Below are 26,508 nucleotides of genomic sequence, written 5' to 3' on the forward strand. Positions count from 1 at the left end.
ACCTTAAAAACCTCTAACGAAGGAGATTCTACCACCTCCATAGCTAACCCATTCCAGTGCTTCACCAAATCTAAACCTCCCTGACTGCAACTTGAGACCGTTACTCCTTGTTCTGTCATTTGCTACCACTGAGAACAATCTAGATCCATCCTCTTTGGAACCCCCTTTCAGCTATCAAATCCCCCCTCATTCATCTCTTCTGCAGACTAAATAATTCCAGTTCCCTCAGCTTCTCCTCATAAGTCTCGTGCTCCAGCCCCCTAATCATTTTTGTTGCCCTCCACTGGACTCTTTCCAATTTTTCCACATCCTTCTTGTAGTGTGGGGCCCAAAACTGGACACAATACTCCAGATGAGGCCTCACCCATGTCGAACAGAGGGGAATGATCATGTCCCTCGATCTGCTGGCCGTGCCCCTACTTATACAGCCCAAAACGTGGTTAGCCTTCTTGGCAACAAGGGCACACTGTCGACTCATATCCAGCTTCTTGTCCACTGTAACCCCTAGGTCCTTTTCTGCAGAACTGCTGCCTAGCCACTCGGTCCCTAGTCTGTAGCAGTGCATAGGAGTCTTCTGTCCTAACTGCAGGACTCTGCAGGTGTCCTTACTGAACCTTTACAGAAGACTTAAGAATAACCAAACCATAGAGCTTCCTCTGGCAAAGAACAGTTCGATGGTATAAACGATCAGAGATACCACAGTGACTTGCACTATGAATAGGGACTTTGCTGATATGCCTCCAGCCCAAATAGATTTTGTTAAGTCCCAGCCCTTGCCTAAATCCCTTTTAGGCCCTTCCGTTGTACAGATCCTGGTGAAAATGCAAAGAGTAGCCACTGAACTGATCACAGTTAGGTAGGTGCGTGGGGGGGGAACAGACTGACTATATGTAGTCAGGCTGTGGTACACAGCAGGAGGGGCCGGGGCGGAGGGTATATGTAAGGCGCATGAGAGTGGGAAAAGGATGTATTGTGTGAATGCATGTAGTAGGCATGACCCAGACAAACAGGCACCATGGCGGCAAATCTGTGTAAATTAGTATCTACTGGGTTTTTGTTTACAAAAGTTGGCAAGTAAGGAAGACTGAGGGGTCAGACTGCAATCCCCCATTCACCTTCCAGCTAAACTATTGTGGCACCTAAAGTTTTACTGTCAAGTTTCTGACTCTGGGCAGGCAGCTGGATGTCTTTTATACCTCAGCCCCAGCCTGATTATGAAACCAGGGGAAATCAGATCTTCCTGTCTATCACAGCTGGATGGGTGTACTCTGGGCAGGCTTAGCTCCACCCAGAGGGTTCCAGGAGGGTGAGGAAGGAGACTTTCTTATGACCTGCAGGCCAGGGGGTTAGGATACACATTCAGGATGTGGGAGAGCCCCTGCCCCCCCCCCCCAACTGAGAGAGGATGTGAGCAGGAATCTGCCCCCTCCCAGCTGAGTGGCCTATGCACTAGGCTATAGAGTCACTTGCTCTCTCTAGCCTAAGTAATATTTATTTAGTGATTTAAAGTAGAATGTTTTCAACAAGTAAGAGAGCCCTCGGGCAGGAGGTACAGAACGCCCCTTGAAATCCCATCTCATCAGACAGGGGTGGGGATAGAACCAGGATCTCCCACATCCATTCTGAGTACCCTAACTCTCGAGTTATAAGGGAGCAGAGCCACTCCAGGACTGTTTTGGGGGGAGGTAGATAAGCCATTTCTTGCTAAAATGTTACGTGCCTAGGTGCTGAAGCTGCCTGGCTATAGGAGAGGAACTCCCATCTGCAGATCACAAGTAGAGCAAGGCATTTCCCTGCAGCCCTGACTTAGAGCCCTGCTCTTCTCACTGAGTTAGGCACCTGTCATGCTGCCGCTAGGGCTTATGTTTACATGGCAAAAGCAACTGGAAAATAAATTAAAACAAAGCTGGACGTGCAGCACACCCTTAACTTCTGAAAAAAGTCAAGGTGTTTTTTTTACAGTAAGCACAGCAGGCACAACTGCTTTAGAGAAATAACATAATTTGCATCTCAGCTACTAAAGGAGCACACAATTAGCAAGAACTCCATTATGTGAAAGACAGACTATGCATAAGCATAAAGCTTTTGAAAATAGGCACTTAGCAACCACTTCTACATGTCATACCTTGAAAAGCAGAATGTAAAGTTTGCTTGTACAAAAGGAGATCCCTTGGTAACTGAATCTGGGTGCACAAACAAAAGCAGATTCTACATAGTGATTGATTTTCCCCCCCCCCTTCAAAAAGTTACAAGAAAATTAGCTAAAAACATGTAGTATTAATTGACAATACAGTACTTTCACAGCTCCTGGGGGCTCAAATATACATTATCAATTTAAAAAAAAGACACCTGTGACCCAGCCCAAGGAATATGGAATTTAATAAAAGTTTTCTAGTTTGTTTTTTTAAAATAGTTTTTATCTATACTGATAAAGCTAAAGTACTACAACTGCCCTAGTATGTACAAAATTATTCTCATATGGGAAGGGGAAATAAGCTGCGTGTCACCTTTGTGTAATTACAACCACACTAGGGCGTATACTGGTATAACTCAGTATATTGGTAAAACACAAACAAAATACCGCAGTCTAGCCTCATTTTAAAAAGGAACTAGAAACGGAATTTCTCACAGATCATCGTCCCAGGAGCTGAAACTTTACTGTGAGATATTGGCAACCAAACCTAACTGACCGAAGGATATTTTAATAAGAAGGCTGGAGTCAAGACTATAGGTTAGGGATGGATTACTTGGGGGAAAAAAACCCAGTGATCTGCACTCCTCTGCAGTGCACAAGAACTACTAAAGCACATAGGCAAGGGAGGAAGCTATGGCAAGAACAGACAAACCTGAAATGTTTTCAGAGTTCCTGCTTTAATCAGCAAGCTAGAGTTTGGGACAGGACAGCAAGTCCTCCACCACAGGCAGCTAGCACTGGGCTAAGTACAACCCCCCCCCCCCCCCCATCTTTATCCTGGCAGGATTTACTTTGTTGTGTCTTTCTTATTTTAAAATAGGACACACTGAAACACTGTTGTGTAAAGATTAAGTACACACCAGATACAGCTTTCCATTATGCACACTTCATATCTAATAGCTACTGCTATCCTAACCCATTCCATAATTAGGTAAACCTAATTAGACTGTTTAAAAGCCCTCTCTGTGTTGCCTCCAGTTTAATAAGAATGTGTGATAGCTGCATGTGTTTAAATCTCTTAGTAGACTAAGATGCTGTATTTAAAGGATATCCCAAACTTTGTGTAATGGCCATGGCCTGTGGCTGGTTTAAGATGCATCTCTGGCCTATTTCATATTCTAAGACTATTTCAGGTTGGTGACCTATTATTCACAGCCAAAGATTTCTACAACCCCCTTCCATTTACTATGAGAGAGGGGGGAAAATGTATCAATATCACAACAATAAATCTGTGTCATTTGTGTGTATTGAGAAGCTTACAGAACAGTTGACGTTGAAGGGTAAGGGTGTACAGGGAGTGAGATTTTCTTTGCTTTAGATTGTATGGTAGTTTTATAATGCTTAACGGCCCCCAATTGCCTTTCACCTCCCTCCCCCTAGTGGAGGCCATCCACCAGTTGAAAAACACTGTTCTAAGAGATTTAAAGTAAGATGTTAATCTTTCAAAAGCGATACTGGACATTTGTTAAACAGTCCATCCTCAGCTTACTCTGGGGAAACTTAAGCATTGTTTGACTACTTACACTAAAAGAGTTTTTGTTCAGCCCTTGACTTAAGTACTATGGCAATTTTCAGTTGAAGTAGTTTTCATTTGCAACTAAAAAGAAATCCATTCATTCCAATCCTTTATATACACACTCTACAGCAGCACAGTGCTTTCCTGCCAAAGGCCTGGTCTACACTAGGACTTTAATTCGGATTTAGCTGCCTTAATCCGAATTAACCCTTCACCCGTCCACACTACAGAGCCAGTTAATTCGAATTAAAGGGCCCTTCAAATCGATTTCTGTACTCCACCTCGACGAACGGAGTAGAGCCTAAATCGATTTTGTTAATTCGAATTAGGGTTAGTGTGGACGCACACCACCGAATTACTGTATTTAAGTTAATGGGGTAGTGTGGCCGCACACCACCGAATTAATGTGGTTTAAAACCGAATTAAGGTGCTTAGTGTGGCCGCGCACAATCGAATTTATACAACCTGTTTCCCAAATTCGAATTATCTAAATTCGGATTAATCCTGTAGTGTAGACATACCCAAAGATACATCACTTGACAAGTGAAGTTTACAAACAAAATGTGATGTGCTATCCCCATTTCAGTGCTAGGTAAAGCAAGGTGCAGGCATGTCACTTAACTTTTCCAAGTCTGTGAGAGGCAGGAACCATAACTTCTGACTCCTGTGCCTTAACCACAAGACCATGTTTTCCTCCCACAAGATGAAAAAAAGCTGCAGATTGCAGTAAACTTGATACACTTCCATAAGCATTTCCAAACCAGTGGGTGCAGAGTACATATTAACTGTAGTCCCAAAGTATACTCTGGATTGATGTTTTGCATTTATATACCATCTATGTGAGGTTTGATCCGTCATGATTCCATTTCTGCTTATGGACTTTTGCTGCTACTGCTGGCAAAGGAGCTGCTAGTTCCAGAGTTTGTATTGGCAGCTACCAACCTCTCTCTGCTTCCAAAAACTTCATTCACTGCAACGCAAGAGATTACATAAATGCTAGTATCCTGGAGAGAAGATCACTACAGTAGCTAGAGCATGGTTTACAGTAATGAAATGGGAATCTTAAACTTAGTCGAACAGAGTCTTGAAAGCTTTTTTCCCAAACCAGGAGGGTTTAAGTTTTATGTTTCAAAACAAAGGAATTATCCTAACTAAATACATTAAGAGGAAGGCATGGTACTTCTCCCTCACAGAGACGCTGGCTGCTGTTCTGTGGTCATGTTGCAAATGGTCTGTGATTGTTCTATCTGAAGATAAGTGTGAGAAAGGTAGGTTGTTTCCTATGTACTTAAGTGGTATCCATCTATTCACACTTGGAGATAGGCTAAGTTTTGCATAAGGTGTTATGCTTAGAATTTAATTCTGGTTTTAGGGTTTAGATTTTCATTTGATTTCTGCATGCCTTTAAAAAGGTAGATCCAACATCACTACCGTTTATTACACATGATAAAAATACAATTGGGCATGTGGCCAAAGCCAGTTCCCACTGTTGCAAACCACAGCCGGAAGTTTTTTTTGCATATTAGAAGCCGGTGGTTCTAGAGACAAAATATAAAAAGTAACTGTGAAGATCCTCAACCTCAGCCATGCAGCCAGCAATAAAAAAAAAAGTACATCAGACTGAAACGAAAAGAATAAGCTATACCAATGTCACCTTTGTATACACATTGAAAGAAAATATGTCATTTTTAACAAACACTGGAGGCTTCACTTCAAAAAAGTTGATTTTTGTTAAGAATTTGAAGATACCCTTTTTTATTTTTTTTAAAAGAAGCAGGACTCCAACACTTTCATTGTGAGAGCGCAATGCCATATTTCAAAGCATGAGATCAAGGCATCTATTCCACTTAGACTGAAACCTCACGAGGGCAGAGACTAATCTACCCAAAGTGCGTGGCACACTGTTAGCAGCAGAACAACGTAACAGGATGCTGGACACACTTCATTACCCACCGGAAGCCTGCAGTTCTCTCACAACTGCCTTGTTGCTTCATTTGATGTATTACTGGACATGCAGTATATTAGGGAGAAAAAATAGAATCCTGAAACTCTGAATAATGAGATGATGTTACCTGCAGAAATACTGCTTATATCCCAGACTCGAAGCCCTTCTCTCTCCCCTCCAAAGGCATAGACAAATGGCAAATCAGGGCAACAAGCTGCACAGAAGAGAACACCCTAGAGGAAAAAATATTGTTTTAATGTAAAAAAACAGTCACCTTAACAGAACAAGTTAAACAAATGTAAGGCCCTGCTATGCCTCTTGAAAACTGATTTTGAATGATTTTGTAAAAATTGGGTATTTTTAAAGCAGAGGCTGCCAGTCATGTGTTGAATTGTGTGATGTACTAACAGTACCCAGGACAAGATGCCCAATTCATCTGAAGTGTTAAGGAGAACGAGACAATGAAGCCTGGTTAAAATCAGAAGTGAGCTCTATTAATCATGGTTTATAAGTAAACTTTCTTAGAAGTGACCTATAAGTTACCTACCATTTTCATATCCCTGGAATGGATCAGACTTGGTTTGTCCCCCAATATATCCCAAATTTTTACATATTTGTCAGCAGATGATGTCACAAGGCACCCTTTGATCTGACTGCTTAATTGGAGTCCTGAAAAAGTTAGAATAGATCAGTTTAAAATCACCATTTAATTGTTACATATTTTTCTTCCCTGTGTAACATTTTAAAGGGAAGTCGAAAGAACCTCAGCCTCCATGTGCCTTAAAGGAACCAGTGTGGAGACTAATAGAAACATTGTGGCTCCCCCCGCACTTAGTGGGAGAAGCAGGGATCCTTCTGGGTGTGAAAAACCTTCAGTGTCCCTTTCTCCTCTGGCAGTAACCAGGACCTCTTGGACTTCAATCATGGCTCAATCCTCTCCTTCCAACTGCTAATTCCTTACTTCATGGCTTCTCTGAAAACTGTCCAGCCTCATGGCCTCCTCTTTCAACTATGAGTGAGAGACCTCTTTTTGTTATCCCAGACTATGTGCTCATTTTTGAGGCAGTTGCAGCGTGTGTACGTATTAGTATTAATAATCACTGATCCCCAGAGTGTGAGAGAGATTATTAATCTAAAAAACTAAAATATAAAAAAGATCAATGGTGTTTTGGGTTTTTTTGTTTTTGCAGAATCCTCTTCATGCAGGAATAATTTTATGCAAAACTACTTCATTCAAGAATGTGACCCAAACCAGTGAGATCTGCTTTGCCATTTTTATTCATGTAATTCTATGAGAAAAATGCATTATGGTCAAAACATACATCCCTTAAAATACAACTCGACCAAGAGGCCATTTAAATGGCCAGCTACCATGATTAGTATTAAAGGTTTTTGCTAAACAAAAGGCTGCCTCTCTCAAACAAGTTCATATTTACTTAATTATTTAAAAGACTTATTCCAACTACACGTTAATGGGCACGTTTTATATATAAAAGGAAGACATAAAATTTACCAGATACTTCTTCATTATGAGCCTTCAGAGTAAAAAGTGGCTTATCGGAACGAGCATCTAGACAGTACACAAAGCCATCTTCTGTGCTAGCCTGGGGAAAACATTACATTGTCAAAAGAAATTGCCATATCAATTCACGAGAAACAGCCTAAGAATTAAGCATCCAATCTAAAGTTTGTAAAATCCAATAAAATTCAGATTTTATATTATAGTATCCTGAACAAGATGAACACACATTTCTTAAACAAGAAATTACGCTTGATTAAGCTTGCACTTAGATAGCTTGCACACCTAACATGCTGGATGACTCAAACACTAGGTAATGGGGTATGTGATGGAAGACACCCCTGAGTTCATACCCTATGCACTATTGTAATAACCTTTGTATAAGGTATGCCTTGTGATGTATCATTTGAAAACTCAACTTGCTGATCAGTAATATCAAGGTAAAGTGCATATAGCAACATTATATGTGAAGTTATGAACATAAGCTAAAATCATGACTGAAGTACATTTCCCAGACAAGTCTTTGACAAGGAAGGGAGGCAAGGACCAAGAGATCTGCATCTCAACAAAGAAACAGCATTGAGTCTCCTTCTTTCAGCAGACTGCCTGTCTCCTGGTTCTCAGCTGGAAATGCTTTTCAAAGAGGAACTATAAAAAAGGAGGGGCAAATACCCCAAGACGCCATTTTCTTTTTCCCTGCCCACCTTATTCTCTGCACCTGAGAAGACACAGGAAACAGCCATGGAACTGTGGGGGAGAGGTTCTGATCTGAAGAGTTTGGTCAGTAATGCTGCTAGAAGCATGTGGTGAGATATTTTGCTTGAATCTAATATAGTCTGTGAAGTTAGTTACAAGAAAAATAAAACATTTTCTAGCGCCTATTTCTGACTTTTATGCCTCATTACTTGTACTCACAATAAAACAAATTCATTAACTACAAAGAAATAGATTTTATCTAATCCAGTGTGTTTAAATTGAAGTGCCTGGGTAATTATTTAAGATAACAGGCTACTGTATATTATCCGTTAAATTACAGGGCAGGGGTGACACAGCCCCTCAATGGTCTGGACTGTTCCCCAGTATGTCAGAGGATATGGAGCCTTTCACCTCTTGGCTACCAGTTCAAATCTATCCCCGGTCCATAGTAACTGAAAAGTTATCTGATGTCTGGTCCATGCAAAATGAGTTGGTGGTCTTAGCAAAAAGGTGATTACTTCACAAATGTAATGAAATGCAAGTCACTTTTGGTGACTGTAAGTGAAGAAGTGAATGAGATGTGGAGACTGAATTCCTGTCTAATCCTGTTTTTTCATTAAAATTTCAGGTTTTTTTGCCCAGCTACACTTGTGAGACAGTGCCTTCTAGTGCTTAAGTAAGGAATTAAATTAAAGTTGTCTCATCTACACTTAAAATGTTTGAAATAAAAATCCTGAGCAAGTAACATATCAGTAGAGGGTAACAGTGAGATGTAACAGGGCTGCAGTAGAGGAAAATCTGCTTCAACCACCAGAAATTAATGAAACATGGCTAAGAAATAAGTCTCCAGGGTGATAAGGAAACAGCACAAATTGGCTTAGTGATGGTGTAATTGCATTCATGTGAAAAAAGATACCAAATTCATAAGTAATCAGTATTCTTAATTGTTAGTGGGTTATCAATCAAGGTGGAAAATGCTGGTAGCTCAACTCAGTCCATGAAATAGCAGTGACAACAGCTGAATAGCTACACATTTATCTTTGATTAACAGGTAAAGTGCAACAACGATAGCCAAAAGTGTATATTGAAAGAATATACAATATATACTCACTAAGAAGTTACAAGGTGAAAAATGATTCCAAGTCACTCTCTCAACCTGTCCACTAAACCGCCAGATTCGATGGTTATCCTGAGGACTTCTACAGTCATACAGGACAGCAGACCTAGAAGAAATCACATCAGAACATTTCATGAAATTTATTTTATCATCATCACCTAGCAATGTTTTCACTAATTTATTCATGAATTTTAATGGAAGCAGCTTCAAAACACAGGAAATATTTAGGTTTTCAGATTCACTTTTGAAAAAGCAAATAAAAGATGATGCTAAAGGTGTAGAAAGGATTTATATTATGCACCAAGGTGTTTCTTGTGGGTACAAGAGCCATTCTCTTGAGACTAAATGAGGCAGATGAATTCCAATACAATCACTACACTACACAGGAAATACTATCGCATAGGGGCCAGAATTATACACCAACATATCACTTCAATATGAACATACATCATTTCATTTTACTAGTTTCAAATAACCAGTTTGTTAGAAAATAAAATATTAGTTAGGAAATCAATTTATGAAAAATGCATCTTGTGTGTATTTTCCAGTACGCTTTAAACAGGAAATTAAGCTTTAGAAGTGGCTGGGGAGATCCTATATTTAAAACGAGCGAGAGCAGATGAGAATGAGTGGCTCATGTGGGACTCTGATAATTCTTGTGTTGAGCCCAATGGGGCAGAAACTCTTCAAGTGGCAGCAAGCATGCCGAAGTTGTTTGATGTTAATGAAAGGAGGCAGGGATGAAAGTAAAGCCGAAGACTTACCAGTACGGGGACTGGCTCCCGCCTCCAGAAGGGGTGGGGCCTTGGGCAGAAGGGGCGGGGCTTGGGGGTCAGCATCCCCCAGCCAGCCCTTCCACGCTGCCTGGCCCGTACCGCCCGGGGCCCCAGCGGTGATTTAAAGAGCCCGGGACTCCAGCCGCTGCCGCAGCACCCGGAGCCCCAGGCCCTTTTAAATCGGCAGCCCCAGGGCAGCTGCTCCTCCCCCCCACCCAATCGGCGGCTGGAGGGGCACAGCGGCAAAGGGGCAGTGCTTTAAGCAGGGCCCTTTGCCGCGGCAGTGCTTTAAGGGACCCAGCAGGGCCACCGACGGGGGGCGCAAAAGGGACAGCGACGTTAAAGCGCTGCCACTGCAAAGGACCCTGCTTTAAAGCCAGCTGGGTACGGGCCAGTATTGGCAAACACTTTTTACTGGCCCGTACCGGCTTACTTTCACCCCTGAAAGGAGGAAAGAGACACCATAGCTTTAGAAACCTCTTCAACTCAGTTAATACCCACAATGTAACCTGTTCCCACACTATCTTGTAGTTTAAAAACAAAAACATAAAAAGCCCAAACAAACATTGATCTGAAAGCCTCACGTCTTCCATCACACAGTAGAAAAGCACAATTTTAGCTACAGCATAGCTTTTAATAGATTTCCTTGACTTTTATGTCATGAAAGCACATTTCAACAAACACCCTCCAGAAGCCTTCAACTACTTCTAGGTCACAGGATACTTTAAGGAAATCAGTACAATGCTTTACGGGTGCTTATGGCATTGGAGGACTGACTGCAGATGACTTGGTGAAGTCTGCCCCAGCAAAAAAAGGGAGATAGGAGTAGACTCAAAACCATCCCAGAGGCCAGCTAAATATTTTAAGAGAATGTACCAGATTTCTAAGATAAGCTAAATGCAGCAAATGAAAAGGGGGACTGCCTTGGATACATTTTTAAATGTGGTAATGTAAAGGGAAAGCATTAAAAACTAGAACAGAAATTTGACAGGAAAGAGCAGTTACGGTGAACAAATGAAATTACGGTGGGTACCATAAATCAGATAAAATTACTCCCCTCTCAGACAAATATGAGAACAGGTCCTTCTGAAGTAGTCAAATGCAAGCTTTGGAAACAAAGATTTGCTAAGAGAATACCTAAATAAATTAATAACTGAAACAGGATGACTGGTATTTTAGCAGAGAACATACACACAGGAAGTATAGCTAAGAAACAGCGAAGTGACTATACACCAAAGCGGGAACCTCTGTATTCCCTTATGAACACTTTCTGTCCCTTTATATATTACAAACAAAAAACTACATTAAAAGAACATTAGTAAGGTCACAAAGTCAAGCACTCAAAAGTTAGGAAATGGCAAAATGCCTGTGCAACCTTAATTCAGCCCTCTTGCGAGCACACATCAGGAGAGAGTCTTTAATGACATGATCACATCCGATTTTTTCCACAGGACCCCTGCACCTTATGCAGTGCACAAAATGGATGAGCAGCTACTCAATATTTTGTTTTCTCACTGTGCAGCAGGTGGCCCCACGCCTTATTTACTGCACACTATTCAACCCCTGCTCCACAGAGAGGATCTCCTCATTGGCTTTTCTATAGTGCTCATCACTATAGTATTTGAGTACCTCACAAACATTAATTTATCTTCACAACATCTCTGTGAGGAGGTATTATCCCAGTTTTACAGATGGAGAAGTGAGGAACAGAGAAATGAATATCAAAAGTATCTACTAATTCTGGGTGCTCTATTTGAGATGTATAGAACCTGATTTTTCAGAGTAGTTAACATGATATAGCACTTAATATGTTCAAAGCACAGCTCCGACTGACTATAATTGCAGCTATGAGTGCTCAACACTTCTGCAAATCAGACCCCAGGGTCTCTAGTTTGGCATCCAGGAAATGAGGAATATACAGTTAGTGGCAATCTGTGAAATATTTGGCTTAAGTGACTTGCCCAAGATCACACAGGAACTCACGCAGGGATAGAATCCCATTTTCCAGGGCAGCATTCAACCTGAGACCATCTTTTCTCTTCATGCAGTTCCCTGATTCATTTACTACACAGCTCTCAATTTCTGCAAGAAATGAAACAGGCATCCTACAGACAAAAGTCTCTTTCACTACAAAACCCCAATTCATTCCCAGATCAGGTCCATCCCATGTAACAAGTCAGGCAGGCATCCTGTGGAAAAAATAGTATGTGATCATATAATTGAAGACTGTACCATAATGCAGACACACAGGGGAGCCAAACTCAGGCTGCACAGGCAACCTTCATTCTAGCATTTCTGAACTTCTGAGTGCTTTACTTCTCAACTTTAATAAAGGCCTTTTTATGCAGTTCTGTGTAACTTCCTACATTTAAAAAAAAGGCAAACTAAAAACACCCAATTTCCATCATGTGGTACCGCACTGACAGACATGGCTCATCCATCGTCAGGGTTGGAACCCTTAGCTCCACTGCAGAGACATCTGCCACTTGAGCTAACAGTAACTGCTAATAGTAGGTTATCATCCTCTATGTGGACCAACACTAGAGTGGGATGGGACACTTTGCCAGTGTATTTGCTGACAGATGAGGAATGTTGATACTCAGGAATCTTGGGTTCCATTCCAAGCTCTGGGGAAAAAAGTCTGGTCTGGGGCACAGACTTCTGCCTATTCCCCCCAAACATGATCCCCTTTGCCCCATCCTCTCCAACTTGTCCCTATTCCAATTCTGTCTCTGTCCCAGTCCCTATCTCCATTCCTCAGGCTTCTCATCCTAGTCCCAGTCACCTTGGCCGCAAGTCCTATCCTCACCATTCCATATAGCCCATTCCAGCCACTGTCCACACCCATTCCCAATTCCACTCCTCCTGGCTCCTTAGCCAATCTGTCACTCTCATGCCTCCTGTCACCTCCCCCAACCCACGTTCCTCATCCCCACGGCCCCCTATATCCCCCTCCTGGCTACTTGTCCCAGTCTCTTTGTCCAGCCATTACCAGTTCTCCCTTTGCACCCCAGCTCCCCATCAGAGCTGTTCTCCCCTCGCCATATCTTCTTCCCTCCAATCCACTAGCTCCAAGTTTGCTTGCCCAGATAGTCCCCCGACTCAGTCCTCTCCCCCCAACCTCCCATAGGTCTCATGAACCTAATCTACACCTCCCATAGGTCTGGTTCGTGTCCCTTCTTCATTCAAATCAGCTTACTTCCTCATGTGTGCTACCTAGGCCCAATGGAGAGAGGAACAACAAGAGCACAGAAGTCTCTACTGAGCATATGTGAACTGCAATTGTTCAAAGGCGTATAAATTGACCAGATTTAGGCTGTTTTTCATGGGAATGAAGAAATGCACCTTCCTGGGACAAAGGCCACCCCCTACTGCCAAACTTCAAGTACCTGATCCAAAGCATGGGATCGCTAGAGCTTTACGAAGAAAATGTAGCCAGGATTTTTACTTATTTATTTATTTGAGAGGGGAAAACATTTTCCCCAACCTCATTTTTGGAAGCAGCCAAACCATTCTGGCTGAATTAATTAATTAATTAAGAATTAGCATGAGGCAGACACCTGGCATGGAAAACTTCATCCCAAACAGTTAAAATTTGGCAAAGTTATAAGCTACAGAAAATGAGGTTTTATAATAGGAAGTATCCAGCAACCTGAATAAAATGTGGTGCTACCAGACCCACCTACAATAGTGCGAAAAGCAAATATTTCCCCACTTACTTATCATAAGATCCAGAAACAAGCGTCTGTGTTTCAAATGGATGAAATTGTAGTGTCTGGACCTAATAAGGACATTGAAAGTTTTAGAAACACACATTGGGATTTAAAATACATACAGGACATCTGTTTCAGTCAGTGTCATGCAGGATAAGGTACAGCACTATTCCATATAACTCTGTTATACTTGTTGGTAGTCAAGACCTTTTCACAAAGCAGAGTATGCATCTAGCAATATAGAAGATGTATATTTTAGATTTCCAAGAGGACCTCACCAGAGGTGAAACTAGAAATACACGATTTGCCAAAAATCTTCAAAAAAATAAGCTGGGGCAGGTAAAAAAAATCTGCTTCCAGTTGGACAAAAAACAACTGTATAACTATGCATGCAGTAGCAAAAAAAAAGAGACATGAGAAGTTTTCCAAGAGCAGTGATCTACTGATCTATGTTGACTAGATGATTGGGATTATATTAATAATTTTCACATTTTAATTACAAAAAGAGCTAAGTATTTCTAAAGCACCTGTCACCATAATATCTAGGTGCCACATATTAAAACTAGGGTTGTCAAGCGATTAAAAAGATTAATCACGCTGTTAAACAATAATAGAATACCATTTATTTAAATATTTTGGGATGTTTTCTACATTTTCAAATATATTGATTTCAATTACAACACAGAATACAAAGTGTACAGTGCTCATTTTATATTTATTTTTATTACAAATATTTGCACTGTAAAAAACAAAAGAAATAGTATTTTTCATTTCACCTAATACAAGTAGTGTAGTGGTTTTCAAACTTTTTTTCTGGCGACCCAGTTGAAGAAAATTGTTGATGCTCGCGACCCAACGAAGCTGGGGATGAGGGTTTTGGGGTGTGGGAGGGGCTCAGGGCTGGGGCAGAGGGTGAGGGCTGCGGGGTGGGGCCAGGAATGAGGGGTTCAGGATGTGGGAGGGGGCTCAGGGCTGGGGCAGAGGGTTGGGGTGCAGGGAGGGGGTCAGGGCTCTGGGCTGGGGGTACAGGCTCTGGGCTGGGGCCGGGGATTAGGGGCTGAGGTGCAGGAAGGGGCTCTGGATTTGGGAGGGGGCTCAGGTCTGGGGCAGGGGATTGGGGCGCGGGGTTGGGGCATGGGCTTACCTCGGGCAGCTCCCAGTCAGCAGCGCAGTGAGGGTGCTAAGGCAGGCTTCCTGCCTGTCCTGGCACCGCAGACTGCACTGCACCCCGGAAGCGGCCAGCAGCAGGTCCGGCTCCTAGGCGGAGGCATGCAAGTGGCTCCATGCGGCTCTCGCCCGCAGGCACCGCCCCACTCCCAGCTCCCATTGGCCAGGAGCTGGTGCTCGGGGCGCAGGCAGTGTGCGGAGCTCAGTGGCTCCCCCGCCTAGGATCCGGACCTGCTGCTGGCCGCTTCCGGGGTGCAGTGTGGTGTCAGGTAGGGACTAGCCTGCCTTAGCAGGGCAGCACTGCCAACGGGACTTTTAACGGCCCGGTCGGCGGTGCTGACCAGAGCCGCTGCAACCCAGTGCCTTACATTCCGCGACCCAGTACTGGGTCGCGACCCATAGTTTGAAAACCACTGCTGTAGTGCAATCTCTTTATCATGAAAGTTGAACTTACAAACAGAAATTTGTACAAAAAAACTGCATTCAAAACAATGTAAATCTTTAGAGCCTACAAGTCCACTAAGTCCTACTTCAGCCAATCGCTCAGACAAACAAGTTTGGTTACAATTTGCAGGAGATAACGCTGCCCGCTTCTTGTTTACAATGTCACCTGAAAGTGAGAACAGACGTTCACATGGCACTGTTGTAGCTGGTGTTGCAAGATATTTACGTGCCAGAGGTGCTAAAGATTCATATCTCCCTTCATGCTTCAACCACCATTCCAGAGGACATGTGTCCATGCTGATGACAGATTCTGCTCAATAACAATCTGAAGCAGAGTGGACCAACACATGTTCATTTTCACCATCTGAGTCAGATGCCACAAGCAGAAGGTTGATTTTCTTTTTTGGTGGTTTGAGTTCTGTAGTTTTCGCATCTGAGTGTTGCTCTTTTAAGACTTCTGAAAGCATGCTCCACACCTCATCCCTCTCAGATTTTGGAAGGCACTTCAGATTCTTAAACCTTGGGTTGCGTGCTGTCGCTATCTTTAGAAATCTCACATTGGTACCTTCTTTGCATTTTGTCAAATCTGCTGTGAAAGTGTTCTTAGAACGAACAACGTGCTGGGTCATCATCCGAGACTGCTATAATATGAAATATATGGCAGAATGCAAGTAAAATAGAACAGGAGACATACAATTCTCCCCCAAGGAGTTCAGTCACAAATTTAATTAAAGCATTATTTTTTTAAACAAGCGTCATCAGCACAGAAGTGTGTCCTCTGGAATGGTGGCTGAAGCATGAAGGGGCATACAAATGTTTAGCATATCTGGTGCGTAAATACCTTGTGATGCCGGCTACAACAGTGCCATGCGAACGTCTGTTCTCACTTTCAGGTGACCTTGTAAATAAGAAGCAGGCAGCATTATCTTCCGTAAACGTAAACATTTGTTTGTCTTAGCGATTGGCTGAACAAGAAGTAGGACTGAGTGGACTTGTAAGCTCTAAAGTTTTACATTGTTTTGTTTTTAAGTGCAGTTATCTAACCAAAAAAAATAAAATAAAAAAAATCTACATTTGTAAATTACACTTTCACAATAAAGAGCTTGCACTACAGTACTTGTGAGGTGAATTGAAAAATACTATTTCTTTTATCATTTTTACAGTGCAAATATTTGTAATAAAAAATATAAAGTGAGCACGGTATACTTTGTATTGTGTCGCAACAGAAATCAATATATTAAAAATGTAGAAAAACGTGCAAAATATTTAATAAATTTCAATTGATATTCTATTGTTTAACAATGCGATTAATTGCGATTAATTTTTTTGAGTTAATCACGTGAGTTAACAGCGATTAATTGACAGCCCTAATTAAAACGTACCTGTGCTAGAAACATTGTTACCATTACTCACTGTCCTATAAAGGAACTACTGACAATCTAGCAGCCCATTCTTGCGGGTCGATTCTTCTGTCACTTATGACAGCACTTTTAGGCTTCTCCTTGTCTTAAAACAGTCATGGGGTTACATTTAGATGAAAAGCATTTTAAGACGCCCTAAAAAGCTGAGTCAAATATTCCCTCAAACTTTCCAGAGGATAAAATAAATCAGATTTTGACAGAGACCAAATAGTGTAATCCACAAAAGTGATTCACTCAGAAAATTATGAACGTTTGACATGGTGGTTATAACCAAAGCAGTTTTGCAACATTAGTGTTTGCCACTAAGCTTTCAATGTTATAAGTTGCAGTTTGATTTTTTTCTATATTTTACAACAGAAGAAATATAACAATATCCACATACCTTGTCCATATGTAAAGTAAGGTTCGCTGCCGGTTTACCCACGGACATATCCCACAGAATTACAGTGTTGTCAGCTGAAGCACTTGCTAACACATTTCTAACAACATACAAAAGCAACAGCTTTAGATATTTACATATATGTGAACAAATAGTGGCCCTAAGTCAAAAATACACAGCCTGATTCTGATTTCAAGTAAGCCCAGGTCTTCAGCCTACAACCTTCAAGCATAAAAGATAATCTGGCAGAAGAATATTACATTCGGTATTTAATAGCAATGTGTTACAATTTTCTGAACAGAAAATCCACTATTGTACTGAAGGGATATACCTTTAGTGTACTGTTCATACAGTTGTGTGTTTCTCCCCCCTCTCCTCCCCAAAAAAATATTCTCCCGTCAATTATATGGTACCAGTGATATAACTAAGAAGTTTGAGGACTTATTCCTTTCTGTACATTTTAAGATGGGTTTTTTAAATATGAGCTACACAGTATAGATTTGAATATTGTATTGACATAGCTAAGAGACAAACAAACCCATTTTTGGCAAATACTTTCCTCTTTAGACTCTCCACTAACTAAATTAACAGCCCGAACCTGCAACTCTCCTCATAGAGTATCTTACTCTAACAAGTCATCCTACTGAAGTCAAAGGAGCTACTTGCAAGGTTTTTACATTTGGGCCCTCGTTTCATATTTAAAAATTAATGGTGGTAAGGGCTGTAAATACAGAGATAAGAACTTGAATCAGACAAAGCCCAAGCAGCACTGTCAGAGATTTATTAAATGCACAACAAAAATCACCCTTATTTGTCTAAAGGTGTTAAATTATAAAATCTAACACACAGTTTGAAGCCTTCCCCCTGCTTTCCATATTAGAATGAAGTTCTTGACTGAAAGACATTTAACATTCCTCCAAAATACTGTTTCCCCCAAAGCGACGCCACAGAGGGGAAATTTACAAAAGGCACAGTACAGATTACAAGGACATTTTACAAATAATGCCAGTGAGGCCCTTCAGCCAGAAAGCGATTTGTAGGCAGCTGTCATAGCTTGTCTTACTTTTTAAAATGCAATTTAAAATGCTGCACTAAGATTGCTCTTTGAGTTCTTGACTTGCACCCAACCTTTGCATTTCAGGATTCGTTTTTCCTGCAACATCCATTGGTGTCAACAAGGTTATATTACTCAGTACACTACAGAACCAGGAATGCCAATCACTTATTCAGCTTCGTACAGGGGCTTAATATTATACAAGGTCACTCAAATTACTCCTACAACGATCAGCTGCTTTTAGTCATCATGAAAGTGACTTTCTAGTTACACGCTGCTGGTGTTAGCCATGATAAAGGCTGAACGATTGCAGACAAACTGAGTACCGTTGACTGAGCCATCACTAAATCATTTCTTACATTCACCGTAGTCAATTGACTCATTCTTTTTGCAGTAGACAACACATGGCCCATTAACATCTAATAATTCCTTGTATGTTCAGTGAATATCTACAGGAGAATTTTTTCATCTGTAATATCCGGATAAAACCAGGAGTTTTCAGAGGAGATTGCTGACAGCTGCTGAAAATGAGTATGCAGAACTGACAAGTGTATCCTCAGAGAGAGTTAGCAGCAGGAGGAAAAGATCATACTGTATCTAATTGGAAAAGCCATTTACAAGACCCTGGCTGAGGATCCTGTACTAATTGTGTTATTGAAAAACCAACCTAGGTGATAGGAAGAAGGGGTTAATCACCTTGTGCAGTAACTGCGGTTCTTTGAGATGTGGGTGCCTATGGGTGCTCCACTTCAGGTGCGCATGTGCTTCTTGAGCCCTTGATCAGAGATTTTCAGTTAGCAGTGCCCGTTCGGCCTGTGCACATGCCCTATGTGCTCCTCATGCTGGATACCAAGGCTATATAGAGTGTATGGGCAAAGTGCCCTCAGTTCCTTCTCCACCCAAACGCCCCCTAAGGAACAGTCTGAAGCAGATGGGGAGGAGGGCGGGTAGTGTAGCACCCATAGGGATAGACATCTTGAAGAACCGCTGTTACTGCACAAAGTGAGCAATCTCATCTTCTTCTTCTTCTTCTTCTTCAAGTACTGTCCTGATGGTTGCTTCACTTCTGGTGGCTTCCAAACAGTTTCCCCTGATGGAGGAGGGAGCTTCAGAATAGAATCCCGTGCTGCCAACAGTACTGCAGAACCAAATGCTGCATTGAATCTGACAGCTTGAACCAGGGCGTAATGTTTTGAAAACATATGCCCCTAAGCCCATGTAGCAGCCCTAAATATTTCAGATACTGGTACATACTTCAGTAATGCCATAGATATTTATTGCCTGTGATCTAGTTGAATATGCTATCACCCTTTTTTGGGAGGGGGGGGTGGAGAAGGAGGGGATGAACGCTTGCAGTATCGTAACAAGTGATAATAATAATACATCCAGATAGCCACCTCAACAGTCTCTGAGTAGAAATCGAGAACCCTGTGAATCTATTCATGAAAGAAATGTAGAGCTTAGGTGACTTCCTATATTGCTGGGTCCTATCTAAGTAGAAGATTAATGCCCTTCTAACATCCAGAATGTGTAAACAGGATTCCTGTAGAGAACCATGTGGCTTCAGCAAAAATACTGGTAGATGAATGGACTGATTAAGGCAGAGCTCCGATAGAATCTTAGGTAAGAATTTAGGGTATGGATGTAAAGAGACCTTGTCCTTAAAGAAGACCGTAAGGGGTGGGGATGGGGGGCAATCTGCCATTAGGGCTCCAATATCCACGACGCTACGGGCTGACATGATAGCTACTAAAAAGTCCATCTTTATAGATAAATGCAACAGACAACAGGTTGCCATTGGTTCGAATGGAGGTCTCATAAGGTAACTGAGTATCAGGTTGAGGTCCCAAGTTGGGATAGGGTTTCTAATTTGCGGATAGAGAGTCTCCAAACCCTTACTAAACCTAAACAATACTGGATGAGCAAATAGAGAGAATCCTTCTACTGGAGGATGAAGGTTGATATTGCAGCCAAATGGAACTTAAATCAAACTAATTGATAATCCCAATTTCTTTAGATCCAACATGTAAACCAGGATGACAAAGTGGCACCAAATCAGGCTGGAGGCAGCAATGCCAATAGAAGAATCTCCTCCATTTCTGCAGGTAAGTAATGTGGGTTGATCTCTTTCAGTAAGACCTGCTGTGCTTCTATAGAGCAGGAGGATTCTAACCCCGTAAACCATCCGGAAGCCACACCATCAGGCGGAGAACCACTAGAGTGGGATGAAGCACACAACCCACATCCTGTGACAGGAAATGTAGAACGGTCAGGAGCTTGAACGACAGTTGGACACACATATGAAGCAGGTAAGGGTACAAAGCTTGTCTCAGCCAGGTTGCCACTATCAGGATAAATCTGGATCTGTCCTGTCTTATCTTGTTCATCACCCTTAGTATCAGTAGTGCTGGAGGAAACACAAGATAGAAGAATGGCATCTCCCAAGGAGTGGTTGCCCAAACCCTCTTGCGCAGAAACGAGGACACTTCCTGTTCCTGGAACTCTGGCAGCCCCCATCTTCGGAATATACTATGCAGAACTTCAGTGTTTAGCTCCCATTCGTAATCCTGTGAGAAGTGTCTGCTGAAGATATCGGGTGTGGTGTTCTGAATACCTGTGAGGTAGACTGCTGAAATTTGCATCTGATGAGCTATGCACAAATCCCATAGTTTCATAGCTTCAGTGCACAGAGAGGAGGATCTCGCTCCTCCCTGCCTGTTGATAAAAACTGAGGCAGTCTCAATTTTCGCTTGTGTAGAATTCAAGTACTTTTCAGCTGGATTAACTTCTGCACTACACTAAGTTGATCTTTAAGCAATAAAGTTATAGGTCTGTATAAATATTTCATACAAAACCATGTACACTAATTTATAGTTATCTGTCTGTAATCACTCAAGTGTTCTTTTACCTGTTTTGCTTATTCCATGAAAGGTCAAGAACTGCATCAGTATGCCCATCCTGATTCCCTTCTGTAGACGAATTCTGTAGACAGATACATTTTAAAGAGGTTTAAAAAAGTTATAGCTTCCAGGAAAAATCATGTCTTTATTAACGTACTGTTATAGGCGCAGATTCGGAACAGCGTGATAATTCAACGTATTCCCCCCTGCTGAAATGTTCTCTGTACAGAGCTGCCTCTGCAGCACCTCCTCTCAGCTTGCCTCTTCTCCCCTTTCTTCCCTTATCTGGCCAGCATGCAGCAATAGCTACTCCCTTTCACCAGCTGGCACAGATTCAAATAGTCACCAGTTGGCATGGAGCGTCTTTGGGTCCCCACATTCTCTCTGCTCACTCCCATTGTTCTGGTTCCCACTCTGCCCCCTTCTCCTCAATCAACACTGATTCACTACCTCCTAATGCTTACCCCGCCCCCCCCCTTTTTTTTTAAATTAAGAAATGAAAGAGTTAAGCTACATAGAACATTGTTCTGAGTAAATGGGAGTCCTCCAGGATCCTTCCTCCTCCTATTTTTCCCTCCCCAACCCAGTAACCTGTAAGTGAGAGAGATCCTCTAGATTTTTAAATTAACGAAATGCTACGGCAAACATTAGTCGTATATATCCGAACTTTTCAGCAGCAAGTTACATAGAATCATTACTCTTCTCCATTGGGCCTTCTACGATCTAAAGGTCTGAGGGGGTAAAAAAGTAAAACCTTTTCTCAATTACTCAGAAGAGTGGGCTCTTGAGCTGGATGATATATAAATTAGCAGCTATTTGGATAGAGCCATGTTTAGAGTTTCTGTGAACTGCCCAAATAGTATCTTTCAGATGCAGTGTCTCTGGCAAAGGTAACTAAACCAAACCTTATACTTTAATTTAAAAAAAAACAACAAAAAGATGCAAGTATCTGTGTGCATTACTGGGCTCATAACTTTACAAGACAAAGACATGGTCCCTGCCTGCAGCTTTTACAATCTAAACAGATCAGCAGACACGCATTATTTACCTTCTTTCCCTTTTTCTTCTTCTTCTTCTTTTCTTTTTTACTTCCAAGGGAAAAGACTGGCTCTAGAGAATCCACTATATCAAGGTCCCAGATCTCAATAACAGGGGTCATGTTACCCACTGCAACATAATTTCCTGCAGAAAGAAAACCAAATGCCAGCTATAGTGTTTATTTAGATTAACACACGCAAAGAGTGCAGGGTGATACAACCAAGCTGTCTATTTCATTACTTATTTTAAATTAATGCCTATGTGTCCAGAGTCTTTCAATGGCATATTTTTACCAGTTGTATTGGTTAAGTGTCCATTACTTACATGAGCAGAAATACATCAGCAGAAATTGCCTGCAAAAAGATATGTAAGAGTTCGAGAGTTTAAGGCCAGAAGGGACCATTAGATCATCTTGTATGACCTCCTGTATAGCACACGCCGCTGCCACCACCCCACCTAGCACCCACACACCAAATCCAACATCCGAAACGAGACCAAAGTATTACTTTCCAGGGAGATAAGACTATTATGTGCCACAGGCACAGAATAGGAGGGACCAAGGTGCACCAGTGTGCAATGCCCCTGCAGTGGCAGGGAAACAATTAAGTGAGATGTACCAGATAATCCTGCACCAAGGCACTGCAAAGGAAGGTGAAAATCCCCCAACATTATTGCCAATCTGACTTGAGGGGAAATTCCTTCCCGACCCCATATATGGTGATCTACTAAACCAGGGGTGGGCAAACTTTTTGGGCCGAGGGCCACATCTGGGTGGGGAAATTGTATGCAGGGCCGGAGCAGGGGGTTGGGGTGCGGGAGGGAGTGTGGGGTGTGGGAGGGGGTGCGGTGTGCAGGAAGGGGCTCACGGCAAGGGATTGGGCAGAGGAGGGGTGCGGGGTGTATGAGGGGGCTCAGGGAAGGGGGCTGGCGTGCAGGAGGGGTGCAGGGTGCGGCAGGGGGCTCAGGAAAGGGGGTTGGGGTGCAGGATGTACAAGGAGGCTCAGGGCAGGGGGTTGGGGAGTTCAGGGTGAAGCAGGGGGCTCAGGGCAGGGGGTTGGGGTGCAGGAGGGGTGCGAGGTGCAGGCAGGGGGCTTAGGGCAGGAAGCTGGGGGGCAGGGTGCAGGAGGGCTTCGGGCTCCAGGGTGGCAGCGGCACACACCAGGGCCAGGGCAGGCTCTCTGCCTGCCTGCCCTGTCCCTGGCCCCGCACGAGGGAGGGTGGAGGGCTCCGTGTGTGCTGCCCTTGCTGCGCCTCCAGGTACCACCCCCGAAGCTCCCATTGACCGCGGTTCCCTGTTCCCGGCCAATGGAAGCTGAGGGGGGCGGTGCCTGGAGGCAAACGCAACGCACACAGCCCTCTGCGCCCCCGCCTGGGGGCCTCAGGGAAGTGGTGCCGGCCGCTTCTGGAGAGCATCGCGGGGCCCGCGGGCCGTAGTTTGCCCACCCCTGTACTAGAGCTTGTCGGCAAGAACTGGCCAGCCAAGCACCTCTGAGAGAGAGAGAGAGAGAATGCTCAGTGCCACCTCAGAGCCCTAGCCCAGACCATGCAATGTCCCTTCTCTAGCCATGGTCATCCGAGGCTTCAGAGGAAAAAGATTAAAAAAAACCCCAACCTTCCAGAACACATTGGGGGCGAAAAATCCCTTCACGACCCTGCCATGAGCAGTGGCTGGCTGAAACCCTGAAGCATGAGCTTTAAGAACATAGAACATAAACCAGAAGTGAGCCCAGAGCTGTTGAGCCCTGCCCCTTACCATCACAAGTAATCCTGTCACACAATTACACTCAGAGCCAACTTTTTTATGTACGTACCGTCCCTTTAGTAGAATTAATGATAAAAATGCAAAGAAAAATATGTACAGCACCCCAAATTATAAAATATAATTTTTAGTGTGTTATTTTAAAATAAATTTGATTGACTCTGTTGGCCATGTCTTCTCTGAACAAAACCAAACACATTTACAAACAAGAAGTCTAAAGAAAAGTTTTCCTTTAGTCTGCCTAGTAGATTTGGTTTGCCATTGGTATTGGTGTTTTAGTTTAGTCATCTGGTATAATGACATTACTAAAAGAACCCTGTAGATATATACGTAAGCATTTACAGCGCTAAAAAAAAATTGTTCACTGTGATGGGGTGTACTCGGCCCTTTGTGGCCCCCTGCTGGAGGCACTGAGGTCCTACTACACCCTGCCCCAGGAAGGAGCAATGAAGGTGGGTCCTCCAGGCCACCCTAGAAAAACCAGAAGGAAGCAGCCAATAAAGAGCCCAGCAGGCTCAGATAAAAGGAGATGCAGGACCTTAGCAGATCAGTTCCTGGCTGGGACCAGAGAGATGAGGAAGGGTGCTCCTCTTTGGAGAAAAGAGCTTGATGGGCTGCATTTACTGGACCTGGGCAAGAGAAAATACCTGAGAACTTTAACCCTAAGGTAATGGGCAAAGGTAAAGGGACCAGGTAGGAAGAGTCCCAGGGAATGCAGCAACAACTAAGTGAAGGAAGCAGTATGTGACTGCTGTTTATAGGACTCCTGGGCTGGAACCTGGAGTAGTGGGCAGGCCAAGGTTCCCCCACTGGCAAAGGGGCCTAAGCCCAAGAGGGAGACAAGGCTCCTTCAAAAGCCCGAGCAGAGGGCCAGATTTAAAGGGCCCAGAAACAGGGCTGAAGACCCTGGTGAGAGGAGAGTTTGGTGAACTACACCTCTACCCCGATATAACGCTGTCCTTGGGAGCCAAAAAAATCTTACCGCGATATAGGTGAAACTGCGTTATATCGAACTTGCTTTGACTGGCCGGAGCGTGCAGCCCCCCGCCTCCCCCCCCCCCGGAGCGCTGCTTTACTGCGTTATATCCGAATTCGTGTTCTATCGGGTCACGTTGTAGCGGGGTAGAGGTGTATTTGCTACCCCAGAAGGGGTTCATTTTTCAACTGTGTGATTTGACTGGAAGGCTGAGCCACTGAAGACCTGTCTTGCAAGGTCAGCAACCTATAGGGGGTGGGACAAAGATTGCAGTATCACACCCTGCCACTAGGAGGCACTCAGGAGGTGAGCACCCCGTTACATTCACCACCATGTTTAATTTTTCCTCCCATGTCTTGGCTTTGCTTCTGTGTTAATATTGCTGCAGGAGACCATGATTTAGTCACAGCATTTTAAGTTAATTATGCAGTTCACATTCAAAAACTGCTATTGTTAGACAGCTATGATCTCTTTTGGCACCCCAAAGACATTTATTACCTGGAGATTCATCAGGATTAGGATCAAAATTAAGCCACTCCACACTTAGAGGGTATGCAGGTAAGAGGATATCATGGTGTACATAAAATGAGTCCTCTTCATGATTATAAACTGAAAGAGAGAGAATTTGAAAAACACCTATGTCAGTGGAGAGAAAAATAAGCCACTCTACGTAGTACATTCCCACACAGTCAGATGGAGCAAATATTAATATTCCCAGTGTAGAGATGTCTGGAAGCGATATTTGTGATATTGTCAGTTTCTAGCATAGAGCTACAGCCTCTCTATATAATGATAGGCACCACAGAACATTTACTTAGGTGACAAATTCAACAGACCGAAGAATGACGTACTTATCTACATCAAGTACAGACTGATTCAGTTTATGCCTTGCACACCCTATATCATCTTCATTTGTGTTTGAGAGACTATTTTAAAACATCTGGTATATAAGAGACACTTGCTGCTTATGTGTATTCATAAAATAAGAATAAGAGTATTATTGTCAGGCTGATGTTTCACTGTACAGGTTCTCAGTATATTTATATAGGTCAGGGTTCATTAGCGTTTGTTAAACAGTTATTTTACAGAGGTAAGAGCACAAGAAATGTAGTTGTGCCAGATGCCACCATCTATTCAAAAACCAGGATAAATGGAGAACAACAGAGGAAGCAGTCCTGCAAAGCCATAGGGATCAGACTGGATAAGCAGAGTATTTTCTAGGCCTGCTTTTATGACTAAATATTGTTTACTCACGGTGAACCTCTAGACTGCAGTGGTCCTTATCAACTCTTCCACAAATGATCAGATTGTCACTGGGCTTAATCAAAAAATCTTCCTGTTCATATTGCTCCTAAGGGCCAAGGGAGGGAGAAAACTTAAGGAGTTAAAAAAAAAAAAATAGAAATTTTCTGAAGCACAGAATATTAATTCTTACCACTAACTGAAAAAGGTCAGGTAGCCAAGCCCTTGAGGCCATCCTACAAGGTAAAGGGGAGAGGGGAAGTGCCACAGCAGTGAGACTAGACAATCAAATGAGTTGAGGGAACGTTTATGTGGGCCTAGATGGATTCAGTAGAGTGTGTCAGTATTGAAAATGAAACCTTCTCCTGAGAAGTACCCCAACACAATACAACCTGCTGCCCAAAATCTTTCCAGACCCCCCCCCCCCCCCCCCCGCAATCACCAGCTCTTCAGTTCCTATTCCCTCACACATCGGTATCATTCCCACATGGCCTACACACTCTGAACTTCTGTATAATTTAACAAGCCCTCTTTAAATTATTAGCCTACTCTAACTGCTTTTCCAGAATTTTTGAAACTACTTTGACTGGATTAAAGTGTACATTTGCCATTATTTGTAGCAATGACGGCGAAGAAATGTTCAGATATGTGA

At 42.8% G+C, this 26,508-nt stretch overlaps 1 protein-coding gene across 2 annotated transcripts in view; it reads right to left on the reverse strand.

Annotated features, from left to right (window-relative positions):
• Nucleotides 1-4,237: 4,237 nt before the first annotated feature.
• The window catches only part of PWP1 (PWP1 homolog, endonuclein), a 31,593-nt gene continuing 9,322 nt past the window's right edge, over nt 4,238-26,508 (reverse strand). For both annotated transcript variants that reach the window (XM_024212947.2, XM_024212949.2), the window contains 11 exons: nt 25,869-25,965; nt 25,113-25,223; nt 21,890-22,023; nt 20,850-20,923; nt 16,891-16,987; nt 13,483-13,544; nt 8,982-9,093; nt 7,169-7,259; nt 6,203-6,324; nt 5,783-5,888; nt 4,238-4,680 (listed from right to left, as the gene is read on the reverse strand). In XM_024212947.2, the coding sequence (XP_024068715.2) occupies nt 4,583-4,680; nt 5,783-5,888; nt 6,203-6,324; nt 7,169-7,259; nt 8,982-9,093; nt 13,483-13,544; nt 16,891-16,987; nt 20,850-20,923; nt 21,890-22,023; nt 25,113-25,223; nt 25,869-25,965 (1,104 nt within the window). In that variant the 3' untranslated portion in view covers nt 4,238-4,582. The remainder of the gene's footprint in view (nt 4,681-5,782; nt 5,889-6,202; nt 6,325-7,168; nt 7,260-8,981; nt 9,094-13,482; nt 13,545-16,890; nt 16,988-20,849; nt 20,924-21,889; nt 22,024-25,112; nt 25,224-25,868; nt 25,966-26,508) is intronic.

This window comes from Terrapene carolina, unplaced genomic scaffold (genome assembly GCF_002925995.2).
Source record: "Terrapene carolina triunguis isolate 2854851 unplaced genomic scaffold, T_m_triunguis-2.0 Scaffold247, whole genome shotgun sequence".
Taxonomy (NCBI): Eukaryota; Metazoa; Chordata; order Testudines; family Emydidae; genus Terrapene; species Terrapene triunguis.